General features: G+C 36.5%; 1 protein-coding gene across 3 annotated transcripts in view; it reads left to right on the plus strand.

Moving 5' to 3' along the window:
* The window catches only part of Arhgap42 (Rho GTPase activating protein 42), a 273,624-nt gene that overhangs the window by 70,206 nt on the left and 177,361 nt on the right, over positions 1-26,057 (plus strand). For all 3 annotated transcript variants that reach the window (XM_047516700.1, XM_047516699.1, XM_047516701.1), the window contains exon 3: positions 18,547-18,608. In XM_047516700.1, the coding sequence (XP_047372656.1) occupies positions 18,547-18,608 (62 nt within the window). The remainder of the gene's footprint in view (positions 1-18,546; positions 18,609-26,057) is intronic.

The raw sequence follows: 26,057 nt of genomic DNA on the forward strand, positions 1-26,057 counted from the left end.
GCACAGCCTTAAAAACTTACAAATAAGAAACAAAAGGCTGTCTATACAGAAAATAGTATTCTATTCTATTGAAAACACTGTTCACAGTGGTTCAGTTTGAACATCTGGAAGTTCAAAGATATCACTGTGAAAGCTTCACATCTAGTATATTTCTTTGGAATTTATGTCCATACCAAAGGCAGAATATGCAGATTACTCTGTGTTGTTGTATTTATAGCCTACGGTTTGAAGTCATTTTAAGCCCAAGTCTAGATTTAAAAAAAAAAAAATCAGTTATTGTTAGTCAAGCTGAACTCATGCCAATTAAAATGTTAGTCATTAATATGAGGCAAAGTTTATTCATTCTGTGTAATCTTGAAAACCATTGGAAAGTCCATTCGAAGTTGTGCATAAACAGCTGGGTTAGTGATGTTGTGTGATAGGGTAACTCTCAGGAAAGTCTTGGACAGTATGAGCTTTGCACTCAAGAGATTAAACATTTACCAAGAAGGAGAGTCAGTTTGCTAGTAAATATTTTAGGTGGGGACTTCATTCCTTTAGACACACCTAAACAGAACATTCTTGTGGTAGAGATAGGCAACACACTACCATTTGTCAACTGAGGTTATAATTCTAAACTCAGCTGAGAAATGAGGCAATGGGTTAGGTAATTCATATCAAAATATATTTTGTGATAATCACCCAGCTATTTCTGACTTAACTAGTTTATTTCTGTTCCTGTGTTTACTGATTTGAATGCAAATATGCAGACATAGCAACAGCTTAATAATCATTCATTTGTTCAATACTCATTAATAGTCAAGAGCATGTTGCATTCTTTTTTTTTTTTTTTGCGGTGCTGGGAATTGAACCCAGGGCCTTGTGCTTGCAAGGCAAGCACTCTACCAACTGAGCTTTAGCCCCAGCCCGCATGTTGCATTCTTAAAGATAAACTTTTGTATGGAAATATATGAACATATGTGTGGGAAAAATGCATAAATGCACAAATATTCAGTCAAATAAATATACTTACTTTAGAATGCATCTGTTAGGTGTCTGGAAAAAATATTTGATTCTGTTTTCCAAATGATAAATAAGACTGTAGATTACAGGGTGGGAGGTCTAACCAATAGTTGGTGTCTTTTGAAGGGATTCTGATATAGTGTAGAAACACTTTGAGAGATAGTAACTTGTGTTTCAGGTTAAAGATAGCTGGTATGTTATACATCCAGAATATATATTTAAAAGATTGTTAATAATTTTAGTTAAAAAGAACTCATTTCTATTTAAATAAAAACCCATTTTCTTCTTCGATGTAAACTAATAAAATTAAACTACTACGTTTTTGAAAAATGCTTCTGTTAAGACTTTTTTCAAAATTTAGTTACAAGCTACCAGTACTCATCCATTCAGATTACTCTTAATACTTATCAAGTGATATCCTGACATAAAGAAATAAGCTTATGTGATCGTAAAACTGTCCTTAAGCATTTTCTTGGGAAGGTGTTTGTAAACCAAAGACAATACCATTATAAACAACAATTGAAAAGAGGTTAAATTCAAGGAAACAAAGTACCTACTCATATGCCGAATTGAAGAAAATCCATCAGTTTATACAAACCCTTCTTACTCCCCAGTTAAATGTGGCTGTATAAATCAGGAAGTGCTGTATTAAAGCGAAGCATTTCCAAATGCCTAAGTTGTTTATATAAATAACATTTTCTTTTGAACTTGACAGAGGAAGCATATTTTACTTTTAATAGGTCTCTGTTGGACAATTGAATTATTGTTATCCACTTTTTTTTTTAAACCACCCTTATTTTTGCACCCACACAGAAACCACCCACACTTAACGAACTGAAACAGCTGGAAAGGTTGCACGTTTTAGGTGGCACTCCTTTCTTAATATGATACTTGAGAAACATGTTTTCATCAGATCATCTGGTATTCTAAAGAGATCATTTAATTAAATTTTAAATTAATTAGTTTTTAAAATTTCAGACTTTGATGAAAAACAATAATATGAAAACTTGTCATTTTAGAAGCCTGAAAAATTGTCTTTTCACTTATTGGTATACATTTCTTGCCTGAAACTTCTTTTGTGATATTTTTAAAAAAGTAGTTCAGACTGTTACCACTGAATGCCCAGACTTTTCCTCCAGCAAATTATGTGCTCTTTGAGTCAGAAAGTAAATTTTACTCACATTTCTAATTCTACATAGTGATTTACAGCTTTATTTGTAGCCAAAGCTTAATATTAGTTGGGTGAATAACCTCTCTGCAAAATGTAGTTAAGCTTCCTAGGAAGAAATCACTTTAAGGTACATAAATAGAATTTTAGAGTCATATTAAAGAGTAAATGAAAATTTGTACTCATTTAGTTATGTCTAGCATGATTCCTTTCAGTGTCATAATGGACTAAATTTTGAGAACTAGTTTATATATTTATGCACACACTTGAACACATAATTTTCACGTGTACATTTGAAACATTTGTGAGTTTTCTAATATTTGTAAATATTAAATTTCAAACTGGAATTAAATATTTTTTTGCTCTTCTTTAATTTGTTCAGTGCTTATTGACTCCCTATTGTGTTTCACGCAGCTGTTACCCTGTTATATTTCTTCCTGGGGACTTGGTGGTGAAATGTAGCAAAACTTTTTCCTTCATGGATAAGATGGTAACAGCACCCTTCTTTTAGGATGAAATAACTGTTAACAAAAGGCTTATTATTTTAGAATGGGTACAAAAGGAGTTCAAGAACTGTCATCTGTGGTTAGTGATAGCTCAAAAAATAATTTCCACAAAGAAGATTACAGAGTGAAATAAATATGGTGGTCCACTGTAACATGGACATGGTTACATATAGTCGATCCTCATTATTTGTAAATTCTGATATTTTATGAACTCACTCAAATTGGTTACCCCCAGATCCATACTCCTAGTGCTTTCTTGGATATGCATAGAAAGTGTGAAAAAGTTGAGAGGTAGACCCATCCAGACTTGACTATATAAAGCCTAGGTTGTATGACAGCCAAAGTAATAATAGTATAGTGTTTTCTCTTCTATAAGAGTAATATGCTAAAACTAAAGGACTGGAGATTAGAGTCAGAAACCTGTTTTGTAGCTTTCTCTTGCCACTCTTCTAAACCTGCCTGTGCTTGCATTTTTTGTGTGTGTGTCTGAAAAATCACTCTTCGAATAAGTCCTCAAATGCCAGCCAGGACTGAGGTACTGTCTATAACTTGGGTAATGTATATTTTCACTGGGGAGACCAACATTAAGCAACCAAATACTGTCAGATCACAATTGTGTTGCATGCTCCAGAAGCAAATTATATTGTATTGAGAACATATTCAAGACAGACCTAGGTTGGGTGAGTGAGAAGTTGAGGGAAGGCCTCTGAGAAAGTCATGTTTAAAGCAGCCACAGAGAAGTGGTAGGCCAAGGGAAAGGGAAGAAAACATTCCAGATCTAGGGAAGGGATGAATGCAGCCCTTGAGCTGGAAAGCAGACATCCAGGGGGAAAAGGCATGTGAAGGGTCTGGCAGGTAGACAAAGGGAAGTTTAACCTAAATGCACTAAAAAAGTCATTGCAGAACATTAATTAGAGAAGTGGTATGATCATTTTTGCATTTTCAAAAGGTTGATCTGGAAAATATAAGAAGTTTACTTAGGCTAAGCTTCCTTAAAATGTTTATTTGGCCATTTCTCTATGTGCATCACCAGAAGAAAATTGGGTATAGCCAGCCTGATTTTAAATGTAAGCTGTGGCTATTTGTGTTCTTTTAATGCAGTTGCACAAAGGCCATAAAACCATAGGTGGAATTTTTCATTTAATGTTTGTATGACTAGATTGGTCTTAGTAAATTGAAATCATACAAATAACTTATAATTTCATAATTTCTTCTTTTTCTTTCTTTTTTTTTTGGGGGGGGGGTGGTTCCAGGGATTGAACTCACTGGCACCCAACCACTGAGCCTTTGGAAAAAGGTCAGTGGTGATATGTCATTCCTTAAAGTTCAACCTATAGGCCCTATTTTATTTGTAGTTTCCCAGTTTGCTTTGTAGAATTTATTCCACCCCGCATTGAGTATAAGGTGAATTCTGCCCCAGCTTTGAAGATAGTATTATTTCTGCAGTTGTTTTCTTGGTGTGGAGTTGTTTATGTCTGTCTGGGAGCTGCATTTCTCTAATTGTGGAATCGTTCTTTTACCTCCTTTATAGACATGTGAGTGTGGGGAAGTAGGGAGTTTCATGAGCTCTTGATTTTCTTAATGATTAGAAATGATGCTTCTGACTTAGCAATGCTGCTGTGAGTTCCTAGAATCCCAATATAGCTTATTAGAGTAGAAAGAGAACTTGACAAACATGGAAACTAATGCTGTTATTTTCCATGAGACTTAAAGGTGAAATGATTTTTCTGAAGTCACACAGGTACTAAATCCTTGACCACTTAGCTCCTAAGTCATGAACTTGACTCTTAGTTTACTTTTAGTTTATTTACCCACTAAATACTTACCAATCACCTATGATTTGTCAAGTACTGTGTTGGATGCTAAAGATATATTAGTGTGCAAAACAGATCAAAAAACAAAAAACAAACAAACAAACAAAAACCCCTGCCCCAATGAGTTTTGTGTTCTTGTCAGAGGAGTTAGATGATAAAATAAGTATATTCACTTATGTTTCTGGAGATACAAGAAGGAGGAAGATTATTTGAATTTTGTTCTATAATTTTAATATCTAAATATTTGTTATTTCAAGAGAGTAGTGTTTTGACAAACTATCCATAAAATGAACCTTGTTTTACCTGCCATTCCCTGTTGTCAGCAAATTTACATGACTCCATAGGTATTGATCTAATTCCAGGTACAAAATCATTTGGTGCAAAAGCAGTAAATGCTTTTGAGTCGTGCTGGCTGTACCAGCGCTAGATTACTTCTAAAGCATTTAGAATGTTGAAGCATTTCTCTGCTTTTCTATCTGTCCTCCTACTCTGGATCATCTGATCTCTTCCCTTGTTCAGTCTGACTGCATGCTCGTTTTCATTGTTTTGATAATTGCAGCATTGAAGAAAACTGGGATGTAATATCCTCTTAACAGGAGAATAAGGATTGAGAACCAGAGAACATTATTGCTCTGTAGTCCAGATTTTAAAATGCAGATACTCAAGAGATACTCAGGCCTTTTGATTGAAGTTGCTCTTTAGGAACTTTATCCTGGCATCCATATAGGAGATGAATTACAGCAAGGAAGCCTTTGCCAGTTCAGAGTGAGTCAGGGGTTACCTTGATCACCACATTCTTTATGTACCAAGGAAGCACTTTTCTAAGTGTGAATGAAAAGACAAAAAACATAGTCTCACTTTTGACATAAAATGTTTGGACCAGAAAGACCATAGACCTGGAGATTGCAACTGAAAGGAGTTGGGAGGCAGGACTCCCAGAAATTAATGTAACTCACTGGCAGAAATCAAGGAGAAATATACAAGCATCGAAGAAGAGATCTGGAGACAGGGACAGAGTACGGAAGGAGAGGTTGGAAAAGAAGAACAAAGTTGACTAATGGGCCTAAAAAAATTAAAAGAAATATGTTTGCCTTGGATGTTTATCTAGGAATATATGACTAAGACAGAGGACTAATCTAAAGTAATTTTTGTATTAAAGATAAAAATTCAGGATACTTGCTGAGTCATGATTCAGAGGCTATGAGGAAAAGAGCTTTGGAATCTTGCTTGATTCTTGAGACTTAGATAAGGTCTCTGGGGGCTAAGACCTATTTCTGCCATTGGAATAGGGATGAACTTCAAGCAAGGAAGTAGAGATGATCCTTACAAATCTTATTACAGTATATAGTGTTTCCTATATTAAATTTGAACCTTTAATTCCTCAAAAAAGCATTCATTTTATTTTATTCCCAAAGTGAGAAATTGCCAGACTGCCTGCCATCAGAATCAATTGTGTAGAGACTTAACAGTTTGATTTCTGAGCTCCATCCCAGATCTGAACTGAGGCAGACTCCCCTCTTGGTGCGTCAGGAACCATTCATTTGATGGAGAGTGTTGGTGTCTGATGCAGCCTGTGGAAAACCACTACTTTAAACAATAGACTTGTGGTTTATGCAGAGCCACAATTGAATAGGCATTGGGGGTGGGGCTAATATTTTAGTCTATTCCAGATGTGTGCTTTTTGAATCAACAGATGCCCAGTGCCGTGCCAGTGAAACCACCAAAACTGTAGATACCTCATGTTTGTAGGAGAACCTGGTCATTTCTTACCAGCCAAAGCATTTGCAAAGACTTTGTTTTAATGGTGTGCCCTTAGAATACGAGACTATTTTCACGGACCAAGTAGATACAGTACAAATGTCCCAGGGGTGAAAACAAAATACTCGGACTTTCAAAAGTATGTTTTATACTGATGTGGACTTTGGATTCTCTAGAATCCTCTACCAACAATGATACTTCAGAGTACAAAGAACCTCATAAAACATGCAAACCTTATTATCTAAGTAGAAGGGGTTAAAAAATAATTTCATGTTATAATCACTGTATACTAAGGAACACATGCTGAGTGCTTTAAGTATCGTCAGGACAGAAATGTTGTGAGAATTCCAAACCCAAGAAGGGACTTCTGGCTGGGGACATCAGAAGATGTCCAAACAGAGGAACTAGGACCTAGTGGTTAAGGGAAGATGCAGCTAGTAAATACAGGGAAAGACATGGAAATAGGAAGTTATAGGAAGGTCTAGTAGTTTCACAGTGTGAAGTTCAAGATTAGAAGTAGCAGTATCTTGGATTAAGACATTTGCAAAAGCACCTTATGGCTACATCATGGAGGCCCTAAAGTACTTGCAGGATGAAGTTGGAACATTATTTACCCATCAAAGGTTTTGGATTGGAAAATGGCATACTTAATATGCCCTCTAGGAATTTTATTCTGTATGTATCTTTATTAATGTATGCCATTAATACATACAATGAGTTAGACAAGCTAGGAAACCGAGTAATAAAACAGAGATAAAGTGACTGGGTATGTAAGAAGGGAGGAGGAGAGAAATCAGCATTTGGTGTTTGGTATATCGAAGAAAGAATTAAAGATAATTCATCGCTTGGCTTACAAGGAGAATGGGATTATGAGCACATTATCTGTACCTATGTGGTCAGGGTAGCTGGGAGGCCTGTTAAGTTTGAGATTCAGATAAAATGCCTAGGAGAAATTCGCAGGAGGTAATTGATTTATTAATTTAGGACAGTGATTGGGACTGTGGGGCTCTGTCTAGAGTAGTGGGGAAGCGCGTCCATTTCAGATGACTTACTTGGGTTCAAAGTTGAACTCTACAAGTCATTAGTTCTGTGACCATGCAGGTTATCAAACCTGTCTACTTCAGTTTCCCCATCTATAAAATGTGTAGCATGGTGACAGGATTGGGTATTTTACATGTGACTTTCTCTTGGGATACTGGGAGCATCAGAGAGCTTTGCACAGTGCTAGGACCTGAATCAGATAAATCTCATGCCCTATGCCTTCATCCTGCTCCTCCTGCCTCATTAGTATGTTAGGTCCCTGGGTGTTAGTTTGAGGAGAGAAAGAAGAAATAGTTTTGTGAGGAGGGAGGAGCAATGATAAAAATCACAGGGAGGGGAGGGGAGAGGTGAAATTAGAAGCTTAATGAAGAGTCCCTGGCTTCTGAGAGTAAAAGGGTGGCTTTTGTTTGAGAGAAGTAAAGTGAAGAGAAGGAGTGGAGATTGTAGATCTGAGGGTCTTGAACTTCTCTCAGAGAAGCAGAAAGCCAGTACATCTGGTAAGATGAGGGGAATTTGGGGTTGGGTTCTTGAGAAAGAAGAACATTCTTTTAAGATAGCCACTGTGGGAAATAAGATTAGGAGTAAACTAGAGTTGAATGAAAGGATTGCCAGAAAAGCAAAACCAACGGGGTTAGATAGCTTGAACTTTTAGTGTCCTTGTGGGTGTGCGAATTACAGCCAGGAGGTCATGGGAGGCTCAGAGGTTGTGGAAAAGAGAAACTGGGCAAGGAAGCGGATGTTGAGCTTCACTGAGGGGGTGGTAGGAGACTGGGTGCAGAGAAGTATGAATGGGGTGCTTCAGGATGTGGAATGTGAAGGGTGCTGGGAGGTCATTTCCTGATGACTGTGAATTGGGGGTATTTCGAGGTGTAAGTTGTTGTCTATCAGCAACAAATTACCGATTGTTCCTGTAAAGGCAGGAGACTTGGTGCCTGATTACCCTTTGAGCACAAACTGCTCTATGACTGTTTGCCTTTCAAAGTTGATAAGTTTGTTCTTTTCATCCTGTAATGTGGCAGGGCAGTAGGCTGGTATTACTATTTTTTTTCTTGTTAATATGGTTTGCTGGAAGAGAATAGGGTTTGGAATTCAACAATCAAAATTAAATACCTGCTTTTCCATGTACTTGCTTTGGGGTCAGGGGTCAAGTTGTCAAGTTAGCCATTGTTCCTTCTCTCCTCTGTGAAATGAAGATAATTTCTACTCCGGTAACTGCTATCATTGTGTGGATGTTAACTTAGAAAATAGACATACCATCACTGTAAGTGCTCTAAAATGTGAGTGTTCTCACACTTGGGTGAATGGTTTATGAATTGGGAGTTGTTTTGCCTTCTGGAAACAAATTAAATACCCCTAAGACAAAACAAAAAAATATCAAAGCAAGGCTAATCCCAGTGGGTCAGGAGACTGAGGCAGAAGGACTGCAAATTTAAGGCCAGCAGTAGCTCCTTAGTGACGCCCTAAGCAACTTAGATTCTGTCTCAAAAAATAAAGAAGGGCTGGGGATGTGGCTCAGTGGTTGAGTGCCCCTGGGTTCAATGCCTGGTACCAAAAAAATGAAACAAACAAAAAAGCAAGGCAACATCAAAATTACATGATTTTCATTAGCACATGAGTATGTGCTTGGAATGAAAGCAAAATAAGTGACTTTTACACAATGACATACACAGTGATACTTGCTATGTTAATGAGACCTCAGTTAAAGTTCTTCTCAAGAATTCAGATGAAATTCATCTGAAAGAATGAGGATATGATGAGGTCTAGGGAAAAACCAGTTTGGTGTGACATTGGAAGTTTATCCTTTTATATTTATTCATTTGCCAAAATTTGGTCTTTTGTGTAATGCATGTAAAACATTCCCCCCAACCCCCACCTAATGTGGATGAAACCCAGGACCTGGTGCATGCTAGGCAAATACTTTATTGCTAAACAGTACTTTCAGCCCATATGTGTAACATATATAAGCTCAGTAATATATGAATATATATGCCTGAACTCTGAATCTGTCTTGTAGTTTGACAGTTTGAAGGTGGATATTACTACAAAGCTCTATGTCTTTTTAGGAAAAGGAAAAACTATTTGATGTATAGCCTAGAATTATTTCTGTACATCCACTGTTACCTTTATCTTGGAATCATGATAATTCTCAGGTTTTTTTTTTTTTGAGTGGGGGAGGGGTTTGTGTACTGGGGATTGGACTCAGGGGCACTTGTCCACTGATCTACATCCCCAGCCCTATTTTGTATTTTATTTAGAGACAGGGTTTCTGATTCTCAGTCTACCTGTGCTTAGCACCTTGCTTTGCTAAGGCTGGCTTTGAACTTGCTATCCTCCTGCCTCAGCCTCCCAAGCTGCTGGGATTATAGGTGTGCACCATCATACCCTACTATTCTTCAGTTTTCATGGGTATTTTGAATGATCTGGAGCAGTAGAGTACGTCTCTCTTATGATCAAGTCTTTGGCTTGTAGGAGATTTCTTCTTTTGAGTCCAGCTGTTATACCAGTGAGGATGAAAGAAAGCAGACTGAGTATCTGCAGATAAGAAGAGAGTGAGAGATGGAAGATTGGGTCACAGGTTCTGATTCTCAGTCCACCTGTGCAGTGGCAGTGTTGGGACCAATGTTGACAGACCCAGTTAAGGGTATCTTAGGTGACTGAGAACCTATGAAATGTCAGAACCCAGGTGTTGAGGGAGGCAGTAGGAACAGGAGTTTAGAGTTCAAAGGAGACTAGATTATAAGTTATAACCCCATCAGAGTGTCTGGGCAGTATAGTTAGAGGATACTCAGGAACAGAGAAAGCATAAAGAAATATCTTGATAATAAGCCAATGGATTTCAAAGTGGAGATTCCTTACACATACATGTCCTGTGCAGTCTGGACTGGAGTCTGAGTGTGTGATAAAATATGATACATGTCATGGTAATAGACAAGTCCCAAGGTAGAGACTAGGCTGTTCTGAACTCTGAGCAGATTCTAGTTGGCTTGATAAAAGTCTAGTTTTCTTATCCTTTTCGTTTGTAGGCTATACCTACAAACCATGCTATACCATGCTATAATACCTCAATAGAAAACAATGCTATAATATTAAACTCCCTTTTAATCACTGAAGTAAAGACTAACAAGCTCTTGCAACTTGGTATACATCATGTTTACCTGAACCCAGTTCACTTACACACAGTGCTGCTCTGGGATAGGTCGATTGAACTCAAGAATGCTCATTTTCAGGGTCTTGTTCTCAAGATGAGTTTTTGTTTTGTTTTTTGGGTACAGAGATTGAACCCTGGGGTGCTTAACCAACAAGCCACATCCCCAGTTCTTTTTATTTTTTATTTTGAGACAGGGTCTCACTAAGTTGCTCAGGCCCTTGCTAAGTTGCTAAAGCTGGTTTTGAACTTGTGATTCTTCTTCTGCCTCAGCCTCCTGAGCTTCTGGAATTGCAGGCATGCACCACTGGGCCTGGTGAGTTTTGTTTTTTGATTTGTGTTTGACAGTTAAAATGTCTGATCACAAGAAGGACATCATGGAGAACCAGGTTTAATTACCTCAAAGATAAATAAATTTCTATATGTTTTTTTATATAAGACCTTGGATTCTCAGGGGCTGCAAAATGTTAGATGAGAGATGAGTGTTGCTGAGAAATGACGTGTATTTACAGCAACCTGCTAGCATTCTCCAGAGCCCATGATTTTTTTTTTTTTTTTTTTCTTTTCTGTTGGTTTTTTTTAGCTTTGCGACTAGGCATCCATGGAACTTGAAGCCACAAATAGAGTGGAAAAGTCTTACTTGAAGTTGTGGCTCCCAGAAAATAAGAAGAATTTATGTCTGCCATGAGACAGACAAAGTGGATGGCCTTTTCTTGGGAGTGTTAATTACTACACCTGATATTTGGTGGGAAAATTAGTGTCACTTTTAATGCCACTTCATCCGTTTTGGTGACTGGCATTTATTATTCAGCAGTACCGTAAACTGATTGTTCTTCTTGCTTTGTGTATGACAGAAATCATTTCTCAAAGCTGTTGTTTACTGCAGTCTGTGTCTACCTTTGATTTTTAAAAATATATTCAAAGAATCAAAATTCTCTCAACAGTGTAAGTTTCAGGATGAACTGCTTGTGATGTGATGGGTCTTCAATCACTGTATGCATATAGTGCAGTGCTAAGTGTCACTTGGCTATGTATACTAATGCTACTTTAATTTTTCTCAGTGTGGCTAGATCCAGAAGAATATGACAGATTCACCCACTCTAGTGAGGTCATATTGATGTTTTACTGTCTGTTTCCTACTATTTATGAGAGGTTAATCTATAAAGATGCTAAGAAGGGCCTGATAGAGCCTGTATCTTGCTTCCAAATAGAGAAGAGAGATGATTATTAGGGTATCACCTGAACTTATGAAATGTAATTGCATCGGTTCAATCTGACTTTCATAGATTTTTACACATTTTCACATTTTCATTGAGATTTAGCAAAGTGGCTGACCCAGTTCTTCACTGTAGCATATCTGAAGATCATAAGTGATTTGCTTACTCTAATAACTAAAGTTTGCTGCAATTGATCTGCACTTGTGCTTGGGTATGTAGGCTGTTTAAGTTTGAGGAAAGACTTCTGGGAGAAGAGTGTAGCACAGCACTTTCTGATTATGTTATAAATGTTGATTGGATATGAGACAGAGGCTTTTTCCGTTCTCATTGAGTTGTAAAATATGTAAAACTCAAGCTGATTGATTTGAAACATTTAATTGTATAATGCTTAGTATGTAAGATAATGGAGATATGTCAACAATGAACAGAGAGTTTTCTTTATTCTCTCCCATTCCTATTTTAGTCATTAAACAGGTTTTCTAGTCACAAGCAGTAGGGTGAATTTAAGACTGTGAGAAAGGTTAAGTTAGGAAATAGGTATTTTAGACAGTCCAGGGATGTTTCAGAATTTATGTGTCTGTCAAATATTGAAGCCATCAGCGTGCTCCATCACTGTCTAGGGTGTAGTTCAACTGATGTCCTCATGAGTGCTCGTACTCTCAGGACCTGCCATAAATATACTTTAATAATAGATTTATTTTTTTCTGAAAGTGTTTTTCCAATATTATATTTTGGACATAAAAAGGAAACCTGTAACAATATTCTTGACCCCAGTAATTTATTGGAAAGTTAAAATTTATATATGAAACTCTATTTTGATTGCTTTCCAATTATTGCATGCTCCAGATGGACAGGAAGGAGAGAGGTTATTATTGATGAACACAGCCAGGAAAGTTTTGTGCAGGTGGCAGGAATTTAGATAGCCAACATAATTTTCCAAAGTATCTGCCTATCCTCTTTGTAGTATTTCCTGAATTCTAGAGTAAAAGCTGGTATGTTTCTCCTCATAGAGCAAATAGACTGTGGGAATATATTGTTAAACTCATTAGTTTATTTAACGATCATCTATTGAAAATCCACCGTGTTCTAAGTATAGTTTTTGGAATGTGGCTCTCACTAAATCAAACTCCTGTCATATACACAGGGTCAAAATTTGTAATGGAAGGACCAGCTGTTGTATTAGATGTCATTCGGGATCCCAAAAATTGCATAGTAAAGAACCTTATTTATTCATATTAACAAAATATGGAACATCATAGAAAATTGCTTAAACTTGACTGTTAGAAATTTGTGTCTTATAAAAAATACTGTCAGTTTTCCTAAGTAGTCGTAGGAGGAATACCTCAAGCACTCACACAAATTCAATAACTTTTCCATGTAAAGCCTTATGATAGTTGCTGGGGGAGTTATTCCATATGTTTTATGCCTAAGGTCTGGTGTACTGTAGAATATACTCCCTGCAGTTTTCTTGGTTTTTTTAAGGCGTTTGTGGGTCCTGTGCACCAGAAATGCTAACGCTGGCTTCTTGTCTTAGAGAGCTGTTGACGTATACTGGACAGTTTTGATCTGCCTGGCTTCTGTCAGTTTCCTATTATACTTTCAAGGCAGGGAAGTAACTGGGGATCCCCATCAGCCTATTCTACTAAAGACTGTTAATTCCTGTTTTCTTTCTGTTATGCTGTACCTAGTAAACTATTAATGCAGTATTTTGAAATCCTTATGAAAAATATTTTGGGAAAAACTTTCATAGGATTAAGAAATTAGTAGGCCACTGTTACTAATTCATGGGAAGAATATTTATGGTTCCTGGCTATGTATGTTATTTTCTTATAGAGCAAATGATGAGCATGAACATCTAGATTTTTGACCAAGAAATGTATACCTTTATGGAACTGAGGCTATAATAATTAAAAAGAACAGCCAATGTTTTTGAAGCCCTTTCTCAGAAAAATCAACAAAAGAAAAAGAGGGAATATAATTGTCAAATTGGGTCCAGTCCCAAAAATCTGCTGGAGGGAGACTAGTTTTTGTTGTGGGGAACCAGATATTCAATTGCTTTTGCATGTTAAAATTTTTCTCCTCAGCCATTTCCATTATAATCAACTAATATCTGACTGAGGCTATAAATAGTATTTATATGGGAAACAGACCAGAAAACCATTCAAGTAAAGTAGAAAACAACATCATTCGTTTTTGGACAAGGAGGGAGAAGAGCAAAATGAGAACCTGACTTTCCTTGCTTGTAACCAAAACCTGATTTAAGGCAAGTCCATAATTTACTCTTGGAGGAGGAAGTTTCCTGGGGAAGCCAGTAGACTTGAGAAGCTGTCACAGGCATGACCCTGCAGCCAGAGCAACAGTGTCTGGGAACACATCATACAGTCTTCATTTTCTGGATTGACCAAGTGGGAGGTTCTGGTATGTCCCTGCCAATCTAAAATTGAGTTATATTTTTTTTCCAAAATAGCTGTCAACAGGCTTCTGTGTGCTGGGCATTACTTAACTCTTTGGGAAATTTTAATATATGTCTTCTACCCTTTCCTACATTTTAGGCTACCAAGTGTAAATTTTTTTTTTTTTTTTTGAGAATGATGCATTTTTAAAAATTTAATTTAATTTAATTTTTTAAAATTTATTTTTATTTTACACAAATGGGATACATACTGTTTCTCTGTTTGTACATGAAGTAGAGGCATGCCATTTGTGTAATCATACATTTACCTAGGGTAATAGTTTTTGATTCATTCTGTTATTTTTTTTCTTCCCCCCACCCCTCCCACCCCTCTTTTCCCTCTATACAGTCCTTCCTTCCTCCATTTTTGACCCCCTCCCACCCCCCCATTATGTGTCATCATCCACTTATCAGCGAGATCATTTGTCCTTTGGTTTTTTGAGATTGGCTTATCTCACTTAGCTTGATATTCTCCAATTTCATCCATTTGCCTGCAAATGCCATAATTTTATTATTCTTTATGGCTGAGTAATATTCCATTTTGTGTGTGTGTGTGTGTGTGTGTGTGTGTGTGTGTGTATCACAGTTTCTTTATCCATTCATCAATTGAAGGACATCTAGGTTGCTTCCACAATCTGACTATTGTGAATTGACCAGCTATGAACATTGTTGTGGCTGTTATCTCTGTAGTATGCTGATTTTAAATCCTTTGGGTATAGGTTGAGGAGTGGGATAGCTGGGTCAAATGGTGATTCCATTCCAAGTTTTCTAAAGAATCTCCACACTGCTTTACAGAGTGGCTGCACTAATTTGCAGCCCCACTAGCAATGTATGAGTGTATCTTTTTCCCCACATCCTTGCAAACACCTGTTGTTGCTAGTATTCTTGATAATGGCCATTCTAATTGGGGTGAGATGGAATCTTAGGGTAGTTTTGATTTGCATTTCTCTTATTACTAAAGATATTGAACATTTTCTCATATATCTGTTGATTGCTTGTAGATCTTCTTCTGTGAAGTGTCTATTCATTTCCTTAGCCCATTTGTCGATTGGATTATTTGCATTCTTGGTGTAGAGTTTTTTGAGTTCTTTATATATTTTGGAAATTAGTGCTCTATCTGAAGTATGAGTGGCAAAGATTTTCTCCCACTCTGTAGGCTCTCTCTTCATATTGCTGATAGTTTCCTTTGCTGAGAGAAAGCTTTTTAGTTTGAATCTATCCCAGTTATTGATTCTTGCTTTTATTTCTTGTGCTATGGGAGTCCTGTTAAGGAAGTCTGATCCTAAGCCGACATGTTGAAGATTTGGACCTACTTTTTCTTCTGTAAGATGCAGGGTCTGTGGTCTGATTCCAAGGTCCTTGATCCATTTTGAGTTGATTTTTGTGCAGGGTGAGAGATAGGGGTTTAGTTTCATTCTGTTGCACATGGATTTCCAGTTTTCCCAGCACCATTTGTTGAAGAGGCTATCTTTTCTCCATTGCATATTTTTGGCCCCTTTGTCTAGTATGAGAAAATTGTATTTATTTGGGTTTGTGTCTGTGTCCTCTATTCTGTACCATTGATCTACCTGTCTATTTTGGTGCCAGTACTATGCCATTTTTGTTACTGTTGCTTTGTAGTATAGTTGAAGGTCTGGTATTGCCATACCCCTTGCTTTACTCTTCCTGCTAAGGATTGCTTTAGCTATTCTGGGGCAAAAATATTTTTGTTTAAAAAGTTATAGATTTTATTGTTTATTAAACACTAGCATTCTCCCATCTTGTTATTCCTAGTCCATACTGCTTATTTTAATTTTCCAGAAAGACCACTTTGAACTTTGTCATTTCTATTTTTCCAAGACCATGATTATCCTTGCTGCTTCTTGATTTTCTTTTTCAGTTCTGGATATCATCCTACTGTCATGCATGTCTTGACTTTATACTACCTTACATTCTCTTTCCCTCTGTTCTCTCAGTTAAGGCAGTTTTGCTAAAATTTGTTTTTAGTGTTTATATTACAGTAACTTCATACCTGTTACTTAGTACTCAACTACTTAGTTTATTATGATTGTTTTATTTGTATATATTGTTTTCCCAGGAGTTAATAATAGAATTTGAAATTTTCTCTCTCCCTCCCTCGCTCCCTTTCTTCGTTTCCTCCTTCTTTCCTTCCTTTAAAGTGCTTTTTGCTAATTCATCCTTAAACTTTTTTTCCAGGGTTGTAACTCCCCTTGCAACCCTCAGATACATCAGAAGATGGATCAGGTCTTTTTCCTTTCTCTGGACATGTGTTTCTAGAACCCCTAGCTCTTGCTCTAGTCCACACAAGATTCTCTGTAGGCCTTGGTGCAGCTGTTGACCTGGGTGCTCTTGGTGTCATCTGGGAGTTCTACCCGCTTCCCTGCTATTGTGGATCTCTTGTTTCCTGGAATCTGTATCCTCCTTTCTAATGATTCATTCCCATGTTTGGTTAGAGCACATTATCCAATAGCTTCTGGTAAAAGGAGACATCTGAGGTTAAATGTTTTGACATTCATTAGAAAAGTTGGGGAACACCAAGTTAGAAGTCTGGGTTCCATGTGCCTTTTATACAGACTTTCAGCTGGTCTCTAATTTTGTTTCTTCCGATTTCTTCACCTTCTGGATTTCCTGCTGCCTCCAGACTTGTAGCCTGATTTGACTTACCTCTTGCCCTCTTTCTCTGTAGCCTTCTAATATTGTCTCCCATCATCCAGGGTTTCACTGCCCTCTTCTTCCTCAGAGAACTTTAGTGACAGTAGACAGCATTCCAACATCATTCCAGCACAGCTTTCTTTACCAAAGTACAAAAATGTAAATTTGTTGTTAGGCACTCCAGTGAAAATCTTTATATTTCTCAAACATTTTTCTAGTCAATTTACTGTCATCAAAACTGGGATGTATTACAGCATCAATATCAATATTTCAGAAGAAGTTAAAATCTATTTTTTAAATTTTTTAAAAATATTAATCTTTCTCTAAGTCTGCTAATGTATTTATCAGATTAACGTGAGTTTCTCAAGTGATCCTTTGATGACTTTTATAGTAATGGAATAAAATCAAATGTGAAGTATCATAGGGACAACATTTTATACCAGCTTGGATAGTGTAAAACCTGGTGGTTCCAAAAAGAGAAAAATCCTAGAATGGAATTCAAGGTTTAAAAAAATTTTATGTTTATTTATTTATTTTGCAGTGCCAGGGATGGAACCCAGGACCTCATGCATGCTAGACAAGAGCTCTCCACTGAGCTGTATCCTCAGCCCTTAAATTTTAAATTTTGAATGGGAAACATTTCTTCGTTTCCTTAATGAGTTCTGATATGTCTCTGGATTCTTTTTCCATCCTTGCCTGCTTTTATTGTGGACTATATCACAGACTGACTAGACCTCTGGTAGCCCAGAACATTTTCATTATTAGTATGGGAAAAGGAAGAGACCAAGAGCTGAATAATAAGGACATAAGAAGGGAAGGCTTAATAGTTAAATTTAAAAAAAAAAGTTTGCTTTTTCTTTGTGTTGCCATTTTTATAATCCAGACATTCTGATGTTAGTTAAGAATTCATGTTGAGTACTGGATGTCAACATTGGTGGATGAATCACTCTTTCATAATTGCCATTTGGACTAAGCATTTTTAAAGACTATATTGTAACTCCCCATTAATTGATTAACTTTGGATTTGTTCTCCCAATGTTTCTTAATACTTGATTTATATGATTATTCTTGTCTAATTGCTATTAAATCAGGACAGTATAGGTGCAGGTAGTTTTCTAAAGCATTGTTTACAACTTTAATATAAGACAGCTCACTTAAGGATGTTGTTAAAATTCAGATTGTGGGATGGGCCTGAGAGTCTGCATTTCTATCTAACAAGCCTCCAAGATGCTCACGTTGCTGGTCCTTCTGACCACACTTAATTGAATAACAAACACCTAAGTAGATGTGAAAGAGAAGTGACCCCTTTAGAATGTAGACTGTTTTCAAATATCTACAACCCCTAAACTTCTGGAGTTCAGAAGGTTACTGAATGTCACTAAGTACATCTAAATAGCATGAGATTTATTGCTTTTTATAGATTAAAAAAAATTCATATTTGAAATGTTTTATATTTGTGGGTCACTGTTTAGAAGTGATCCTGGTACAATACTTTCATTGATGTTTTTAAATTTTGTATATATGATATATAAACTATCTTCTAGTGTCTTTGAAGAAAAAATGTACTTGATGTCTGCTAAACTTTTATTTACAACATGCAGGGAAACATACAACTTTTATCTGTATCTGTTAGTTGTTACATTCTTATCTATACTGTTTTTATGCTAGACAAACATAAAACCACATAATATATACAAACTAATAACTAATTTAATTTTAATGCTTGTTTCTGTATAATTAAATGTTAGCAATGAAAGAAGATTAATGCTTTTCTTTCTTTTTTAAAAATAGCTCAATCACTGAAAGAATTTGCAAGACTGCTTATTGCAGTAGAAGAAGAAAGGCGAAGATTGGTAAGTCTGTTCCTATTTCTTAATGATATTGCTTTGTTTCAGCTTATTAAAAAATGAGTAGATTTCTTGAATTAGCCATGCTAGACCCTATGATTTGATATGTGTACTAAATGCTGCATGTATTTGTGAAAAGATTCTTGACTGTAATTATCAAATATTGCTAATAAGAGATAATATTTGTCCTATTTATTTCATTTGTTGAGCACATGTCAGTTACCTCTATTTGCTTGCCATTTATAATTGCTCTGAGAATTAAAAATATTGAACAAACTGTCATTAAGAAATGGATTCTAATTCAGGAGATATTTACAAGTTATATTATAATAACCTTAGTGTTATGATAAAGGTATGTTTCAAGCTCTAAAGACAATTCATGGATGGGGCAACTAACTTTGTCAGGGTGTTAGCAGGGTAATATTACCCATCTCAGGGTAATGTTTGAGATGGGGTGTGAAGGTGGAGAGGATTTTGCTAACTGAGAATAATGGGGAAAGCTTTCCAGGTGGTGGATTAACTTATTATTTTGAAATATCAGAGCACAATTATTGTTAATATATTTATCTCCTCAAAATGCAATTTTGGATCCATTGTATTCAGATTTTTGTTTTGGTCCCTCTCTATGACCCATTGTTTTCATCTATAATGTCGAAAGAATAGCAGTGTGCACTCATTGTTTTAGAGCATTTGTCACAGCACCTGGCACTTAGTTGGTGATGATGCTGCTGATTGTCAGAGTGAGGAGGGTTACAGACTGGTTTAAATCATCAGTCATCTTGGATGTTATTGTCCTCCCATGTAGTTGTTGGATGATATATACACATAAATATAATACTTAAGTGTGGATTGAATGCCCAAGGAGTGTGGTGCTATTTTACTGAATGGATAAAAGAAGGCAGTTTGAGGAGAGTGCCTGTAAAGTGGCATTGACTCACAGAGAGCATTGCCGCAGCTGCGGAGGAGCACACTGTGGGCACAGCATCGTGTAAATGAGCTTGGACAGGGGCCCCAAGGTAGGATAAAGTATGTGGAATCAGTTGATGGTTCTTAGAAGGGTTTAATAGAAGGTTGATTGAGAATTGTAACCAGATAGAGGACTGGACCAAGATGTTTAGTCCCAGTGTCAAAAAGACAGTCATAAAATGTAACTTATATTAGGTACATATATTATCAGGTCAGAGAAAAATTTTCTGTGGGGATGATTTTGATCTGAGTTATAAAGCCTAAATAGGACATTGTCTTAAGTGCTTTAAGCATACACACACTCTACCTCTATGAGCTACATTTAGAAATCGAAAAATTGTACTCTATCTGTGTACAATGAATCAAAATGCAGTCTGTAAAAATTTTTTTTTTAAATTTACAAAAAGAAAAAAGAAAAGGAGCGTGGGGCTGGGGATGTGGTCTAGTGGTTAAGTGCCCCTGGCTGGGTTTAATCCCTGGTACAAAAAAAGAAAAAAGGGAGAAGGAGAAGAACATTTGCAGGAAATGAATGGAGATCATTATTTAAGTAAACTAAGCCAAACACAGAAAGACAAGTATCACATATGGAATCTAAAGAGAGAGGGGGAAAAAAAAGACATGATGATAGCAGAGAGAATATTAGAGGGAGACTATTAGAGGGGAAGTGGGGGATCAGGAGGAGGGGAAAAAGATGGTGGAAAATAGTGACATGGGGTGGATATCAAAGTGCTTTACTGCATATATAAATATGCCACAATGAAGCCTACTATTCTGTATAACTAAAATACACCAATAAAAGAAAGATGTAAACATCAACGACAAGGAAAAAAAAGCCAACTTCCACAGGGAGACCTGGTACTATGTGCCCTTGTGGCCTGGAAGAGGAGCTGATGACAGAAATGGGAAAGAGTAGTTAGGGAGATGTGAAAATTAAGTTGGAAGTGATGTAGAAGCCCAGGGAATATATAGGTCTGGGTGGGTAAAGCTTTGATTCAAATCCTGTGAAAATGGTTCAAATAAACCAAAAATAAACCAAAAAGCATGGGTTATGATTTTAAAATGTTAAAAAATATCAGAAGGTGTGTTGTAGCCTGTGTGGGGAAAGAAGACCATGGGAGTATTCCCATAGCACCAAGGAGGGCTTTCATGGGCACCAGGAACCCACCTCTTCTGAAATGGGAGAAAAAGAGAGGATTGATGAAAATCTCATAGAAATTAGGAATAGTAAATTGGTTGATTGGACAGGTGGAGAATAGTTGAGGAACGAGTGGGTATCTGCTGTGACAAGAATTTGTAGAAAGTTTTTAACAGCCAGAGACTGGTTACTTGAGACAAGAGTAAAAGAACTGCTGGTCAGTGATTAACAAAAAGGAAAAAAAAAAAGTGCCTTTAGACATTGTAAATGTATCAAGGAAAGACTAGTTATCATGTTGCCTTGGATTTTTCTGATAATACCCAAAGCCAGACTGTGAGCAGTAAGTACAGTTGGGAGGTCAGATTGAAGTTAGTGGTTGGCACAGAAGACATGGGTCCTGGATAAGGAACTTGGATTTGTATAATATGAAAATTGGAATTATTGAGACAGAATGGTGCTTATAGACTTCAGAAGCAAAGAGGGTAAGCATGACTACTTACTTATGCTGATGGTTCACTGGGAACAAAGAGAGAGAGAGAGAGAGAGAGAGAGAGAGGATGCCAAGAGTGTTGGGATCAAGAGTGGGAGTTGTAATGTGCTGAGTGTGATTGTGGTCCAGGTAGTGCTGAGGACAGATGTGACTCAGCTAGGAGATGGGCCTTAGGAATGGACAAGGCTCTGTTCAGAGAGCAGGGTCATGCAGTGTGATGACAGGGTTAAGAACGGGTTAGGCAGAGGAAATGGTGAGGAGTAGCGTTACATAAGCCCTGGAGACAAAGATCACACCAGGTCTTAGTTGTCCAAGAGATCTTCATTTCTGCCTTCCACCCTGTTTCTGATGTTGGTGCAAGGAAGAAATTCTACTTCATGAGTGAAGTCAAACTGTGGAGTTTGATTGCTTTGATGGCTGTTGTTTCTAAAGGTCTAAAATAAAAAATGTACAAAGTAATGGAAAAAATCTCTTGATAAAAGCACAACAGAATATATATCCACAAAGATCATATGCAAAACAATCATATGCAAAATAATCATATGCAGACAGATCTAATTAATGGAGTGATAAATCCACATTTCAGTCTTATAATGCTATAATAATTGAGTAAAAGTATAGCTGACAACAGAATATATATAAAGATGTGGCAAAGCATTTGTATTTCAAAAATTATTATTTATATTTAAAATAGAATATTTTAAGTATACTGGAAGTATAAAGGAACTATATATTTAATTATAAAACCACTTAATCATTGTATTTTATTTATAAATCTTGAGTATTATATATTAATTGGATTTGACCAAAGTCTTAAGGATGTCAGAGCACTGAGTAAACAAGAAATTAAATCTCATAAAGATGAAAGAGGGTACTTAGCGCTTAACAGTTTAAATAAATTCTCTTTTATTACCAGTGATTGAGTGTACTAAGATGAATAAATTTGTCATCGTAAAACTTAGTGACTATTTGCAGAAATGAAACCCAAAGAAACATTGATATTAGAAATGGAATCCCTTCTTAGTCTCTTCTAACTTTAAATATTTGAGGTTTTTTTTTTTGTTTGTTTTGTTTTATTTTTTTCAAATTTCTACTAAAGCCAACTAAAAATGAAGTTTTAGTACAACAAAAAATGAATCAAAGAATAGTGGAAATGCATTTCAGAAACTGTTCAGAATATGATTTATCCTGTCTCATACTTTTCATTAGAAAAATCATCTTCCACAATGCAGCACCTTCTAAGAATGTTGACTGATACCTGCCATCTCCTGGTTACTCTAAGAACAGCTATCTATCTATTTTGAAGTACTGGGATTGAACTCAGAACCTTGTGCATGCTGAGCAAGCACTCTGCAACTGGGTTCTATTCCCAACCCTTTTTATTTTGAGACATGGTCTCCCTAAATTGCTCAGGCTGGCCTCCAACTTGCTCTTCTTCTGCCTCAGTTTCTCAAATAGCTGGGATTATAGGTACTTACCACTGTGCCCAGCTGAGAACAGCTTTTAATGGCACATATAAGTAATAATTTATTAGCCTTTTGTACTGGTCTTAAGAAAATGCTTATTAGTTTAAAATTAAAAATTTTAAAATTTATTAACATAGTTTTTCAAAAAAGATGTATTTTTTTATTGGAAATATTAGATTTTTTTTCCATAAGATGCAAAACTTAAATCATTTTGATTAAGAAGTGTCCTGGTGGAAAGATTCAGACTACCCTCAATTCAAAGAAGGACTTCTAAGCTATATCAGGTTCATGGTAGCATCTCTTCAGTGTTCATACCATCATAGCAACTGTTCCCTTTTCCTTTAGATCAATAGCTAATTTGTACAAATGCCACTATTTTATCCAGACTGTTAAAAATTAATTTGATCCAATACTAACATAACAAGAAAACTCCACAGGGAAACATGAAATGCTGAGTTGTGGCCTACTGGAAAGAAATCTTGGCAAACACTTCTTCGTTTGTATTAAAATAGTCAATTTGACTCTTTAGTCCCCAGGACTTAATTTCTGGAACCATACTCTGCTGCCCTTTCCTCCCTTGTCAGTCATCTGTGTGTTGCTCCCTCTTCTCCAATCCCACAACTTTCCTTTTCGTTCCTCTGTTTCCCTATGAACATCTTTAAAATTTTTCCAAGTTTGCATTTTCATTTCCTCTGCCTTAAACATTCTGATTCATATTCTGTCCTAATTGGAACATAGTATTATTCAAGCTTCATCCCAAATAGCTCCCCTGGAGTCCTGCTCTTTCCATAGAGCACAAATTAGTCCCCCTTTGTCCTTCTATGTTGTGACAGAGATACTTGCTCTCATGCAGCTTGCACTCTACAGGGGAAAAACAGACATAAAACAAATTATACTCGGTGGTGATAATTGCTAAAAAGAAAATCAGAGCAGCTGGTGGCAGATGTTAATTGTGATGAAGGAGGACTTAAGGGAGAAATAGAGTTCTGTTTTGGGTCTATTTAGGTGCCCACCGGTTATCTTAGTCGTCTTTGGGGAGCAGCTGGATGTATATCTCCAATCCACACTGCTAGAGTTCAGGGAAGCAACTTGGATTGGAGATAAAACAAACTCAGAAGGTGTTGACAGCTAGAGGGTATTTAAAATGATGGGGATGGATGCTGTCAGCCTTGTTGAGTGTGCAGATTAAAAAGAAAAGAGGGAGGACATAACCTTGAGGTACACTGAGTCCCGCATTTTCTAGATGTGGTAGATTTAACAAAGGAGATTGAATCAGTAGGAAAACCAAGAGAAAACTGCTAGGACAGCTTATTCCAGGCCTGTTTTCTTTACTTGCATATGATAGTGATGTGGGACCATAATAAAGAGAGGCTTAGAGGATGTGGACCCAGTGGCTGTAGCATTGCTCAGGGTGGAGGGTCTAAATGATGTAATCTGCCCCATGCTGCTCCTCTATACCATCCATCACCACCCCTCTGAAGTGGGGGGGGGGGCACTCACTTTTAGGTATTCTCAATCCCTGACCTTGACAAATGTTTTATGTGTGTATATATTTTTTTCCTTGACCATATCTTTGTCATCAATAGAGGAAGCTTGACGTCAGAAAATTTTATCTAGCATTTGTCTGGGAGAATTTATACATTGAACTTACTTCTTTTGTTTTCATTTTGATCTAAGAAACTTCCTTTTTAAACCATTATTGCTGACAACATTTCATACTCACCTTTGACCTGTGTAACTTACAGGTTTTTCTTTGGGTCTCTCAGGATCTATATTGTTTTTATCCAATGCCCACATTAGTCCTTTATCCTTAAGTAATGATGTGGATTAGGTGTCTGAGTATTCTTTTGGAACGAGAAATTGAAGGGGGACTTAACAGGGAAATTTATAATCTTAATTAAAATTATAATACTTTGGGCAGGGATATAGCTCAGTTGGTAGAGTGCTTGCCTCACAAACACAAGGCCCTGGGTTCAATCCCCAGCACTGCCAAAAAAAAAAAAATTATAATACTTTATGTGAAATAAAGGTCTCTAATACCATTCCTTTCACTTTAAAAATATAAGAAGTAAAAGGTTAATGGCAAGATCAGAATCATTTTAAATGTTTTATAAGTAAGAAAAAATGTGTCAGAAACATAGTATTTGGTCATTGTAGTGTACAGTGTATTAGACATTATCCACATATAGCCATCCAACACCTGAAATGTTATTAAAATGGCTTGCATTGTATTTCTGTTGGATAGCATGGTTACAGATAGTAGCAACAGCTAATACTGAGCACTTTCAAGGTGCTAGGTGCTATGGCAATAGTGTTTTAACTACCTAAACCCTCATAGCAACCCTCTGAGTTATATACCATTAATGAGGATTGAGCATCTCTAATCCAAGAGTCCCAAAAGTGAAATGTTCTGAAATTTGAAACTTTTTTGAATGCTGACTGAGCACCCACAAAACGTTTCAGATTCTGGAGCATGTTTTAGGGATACTAAACTAGTAATCTATGCAAATATTCCAAAATCTGAAAAACTCTGAAATCTGAAACTCATCTGCTCCCAAACATTTTGGACAAGGGATTCTCAACCTGTATACCCATTTTAAAGCAAAGGAAATTGATAGGTACTTAACTGTTAGGCACTACTGCAAGGACTAGAACCCAGACTGTTTGATTTAGAGCTTTCATATAATTCACAATTTTGCAAACTTAAGACTCAGTTAGAATTGCATTAATAACAATCACTGACATATATTGTTAATATAGTGTGAGATGCACCTTCAGGTGCTTTAAATGTATTACTTCAATATCTTACAAAAATTAGGAGTCATTAAAATCTTTAAATTTTTATTAGATTAATTTTCGAATACTTTTCATATTTAAATAGGTATATATTTTAATAAAAACACCATCCATCATTTCATTGACAGTTCCCAGATCAAGTTTTTGACATGTAAAAGCTAACCGTGTTTGGTATATCTGATAGCTTGTCTGAGTCTCCCTCTGCCTTTCATTCCAAGATTTTATGCGATAGGAGAATATTACAAATGTTGAAAAATATGTGTATCTCCATTGCTCTCCATGAAAGAATCTTCCCTCTATTTATGACTTTGCCTATTTTTTTTCTTTTGCTTTATAGACAAGCCGTTGTTAGATTATACTGATTAATCTCTAAATTTTTGGCATTGTGCTGTTATATGCTTAGGTCTAATTACCTGTGAAACAATACAGTTTCTTTTATTGTCTCAGATAAATTAGGCACAGTATGCCAACATTTCACATGCACGGATATGGATGTTTCTGTTATATATTTGGTTAACTTTTATGAGAAACAAACTTTAGGTATGCTGGCCTTCATACCAACGTTTTTGTGCAGTGATTTCACCTGAAATTTACAAAAGTAA

The sequence above is a fragment of the Sciurus carolinensis genome, chromosome 11 (genome assembly GCF_902686445.1).
Source record: "Sciurus carolinensis chromosome 11, mSciCar1.2, whole genome shotgun sequence".
NCBI lineage: Eukaryota > Metazoa > Chordata > Mammalia > Rodentia > Sciuridae > Sciurus > Sciurus carolinensis.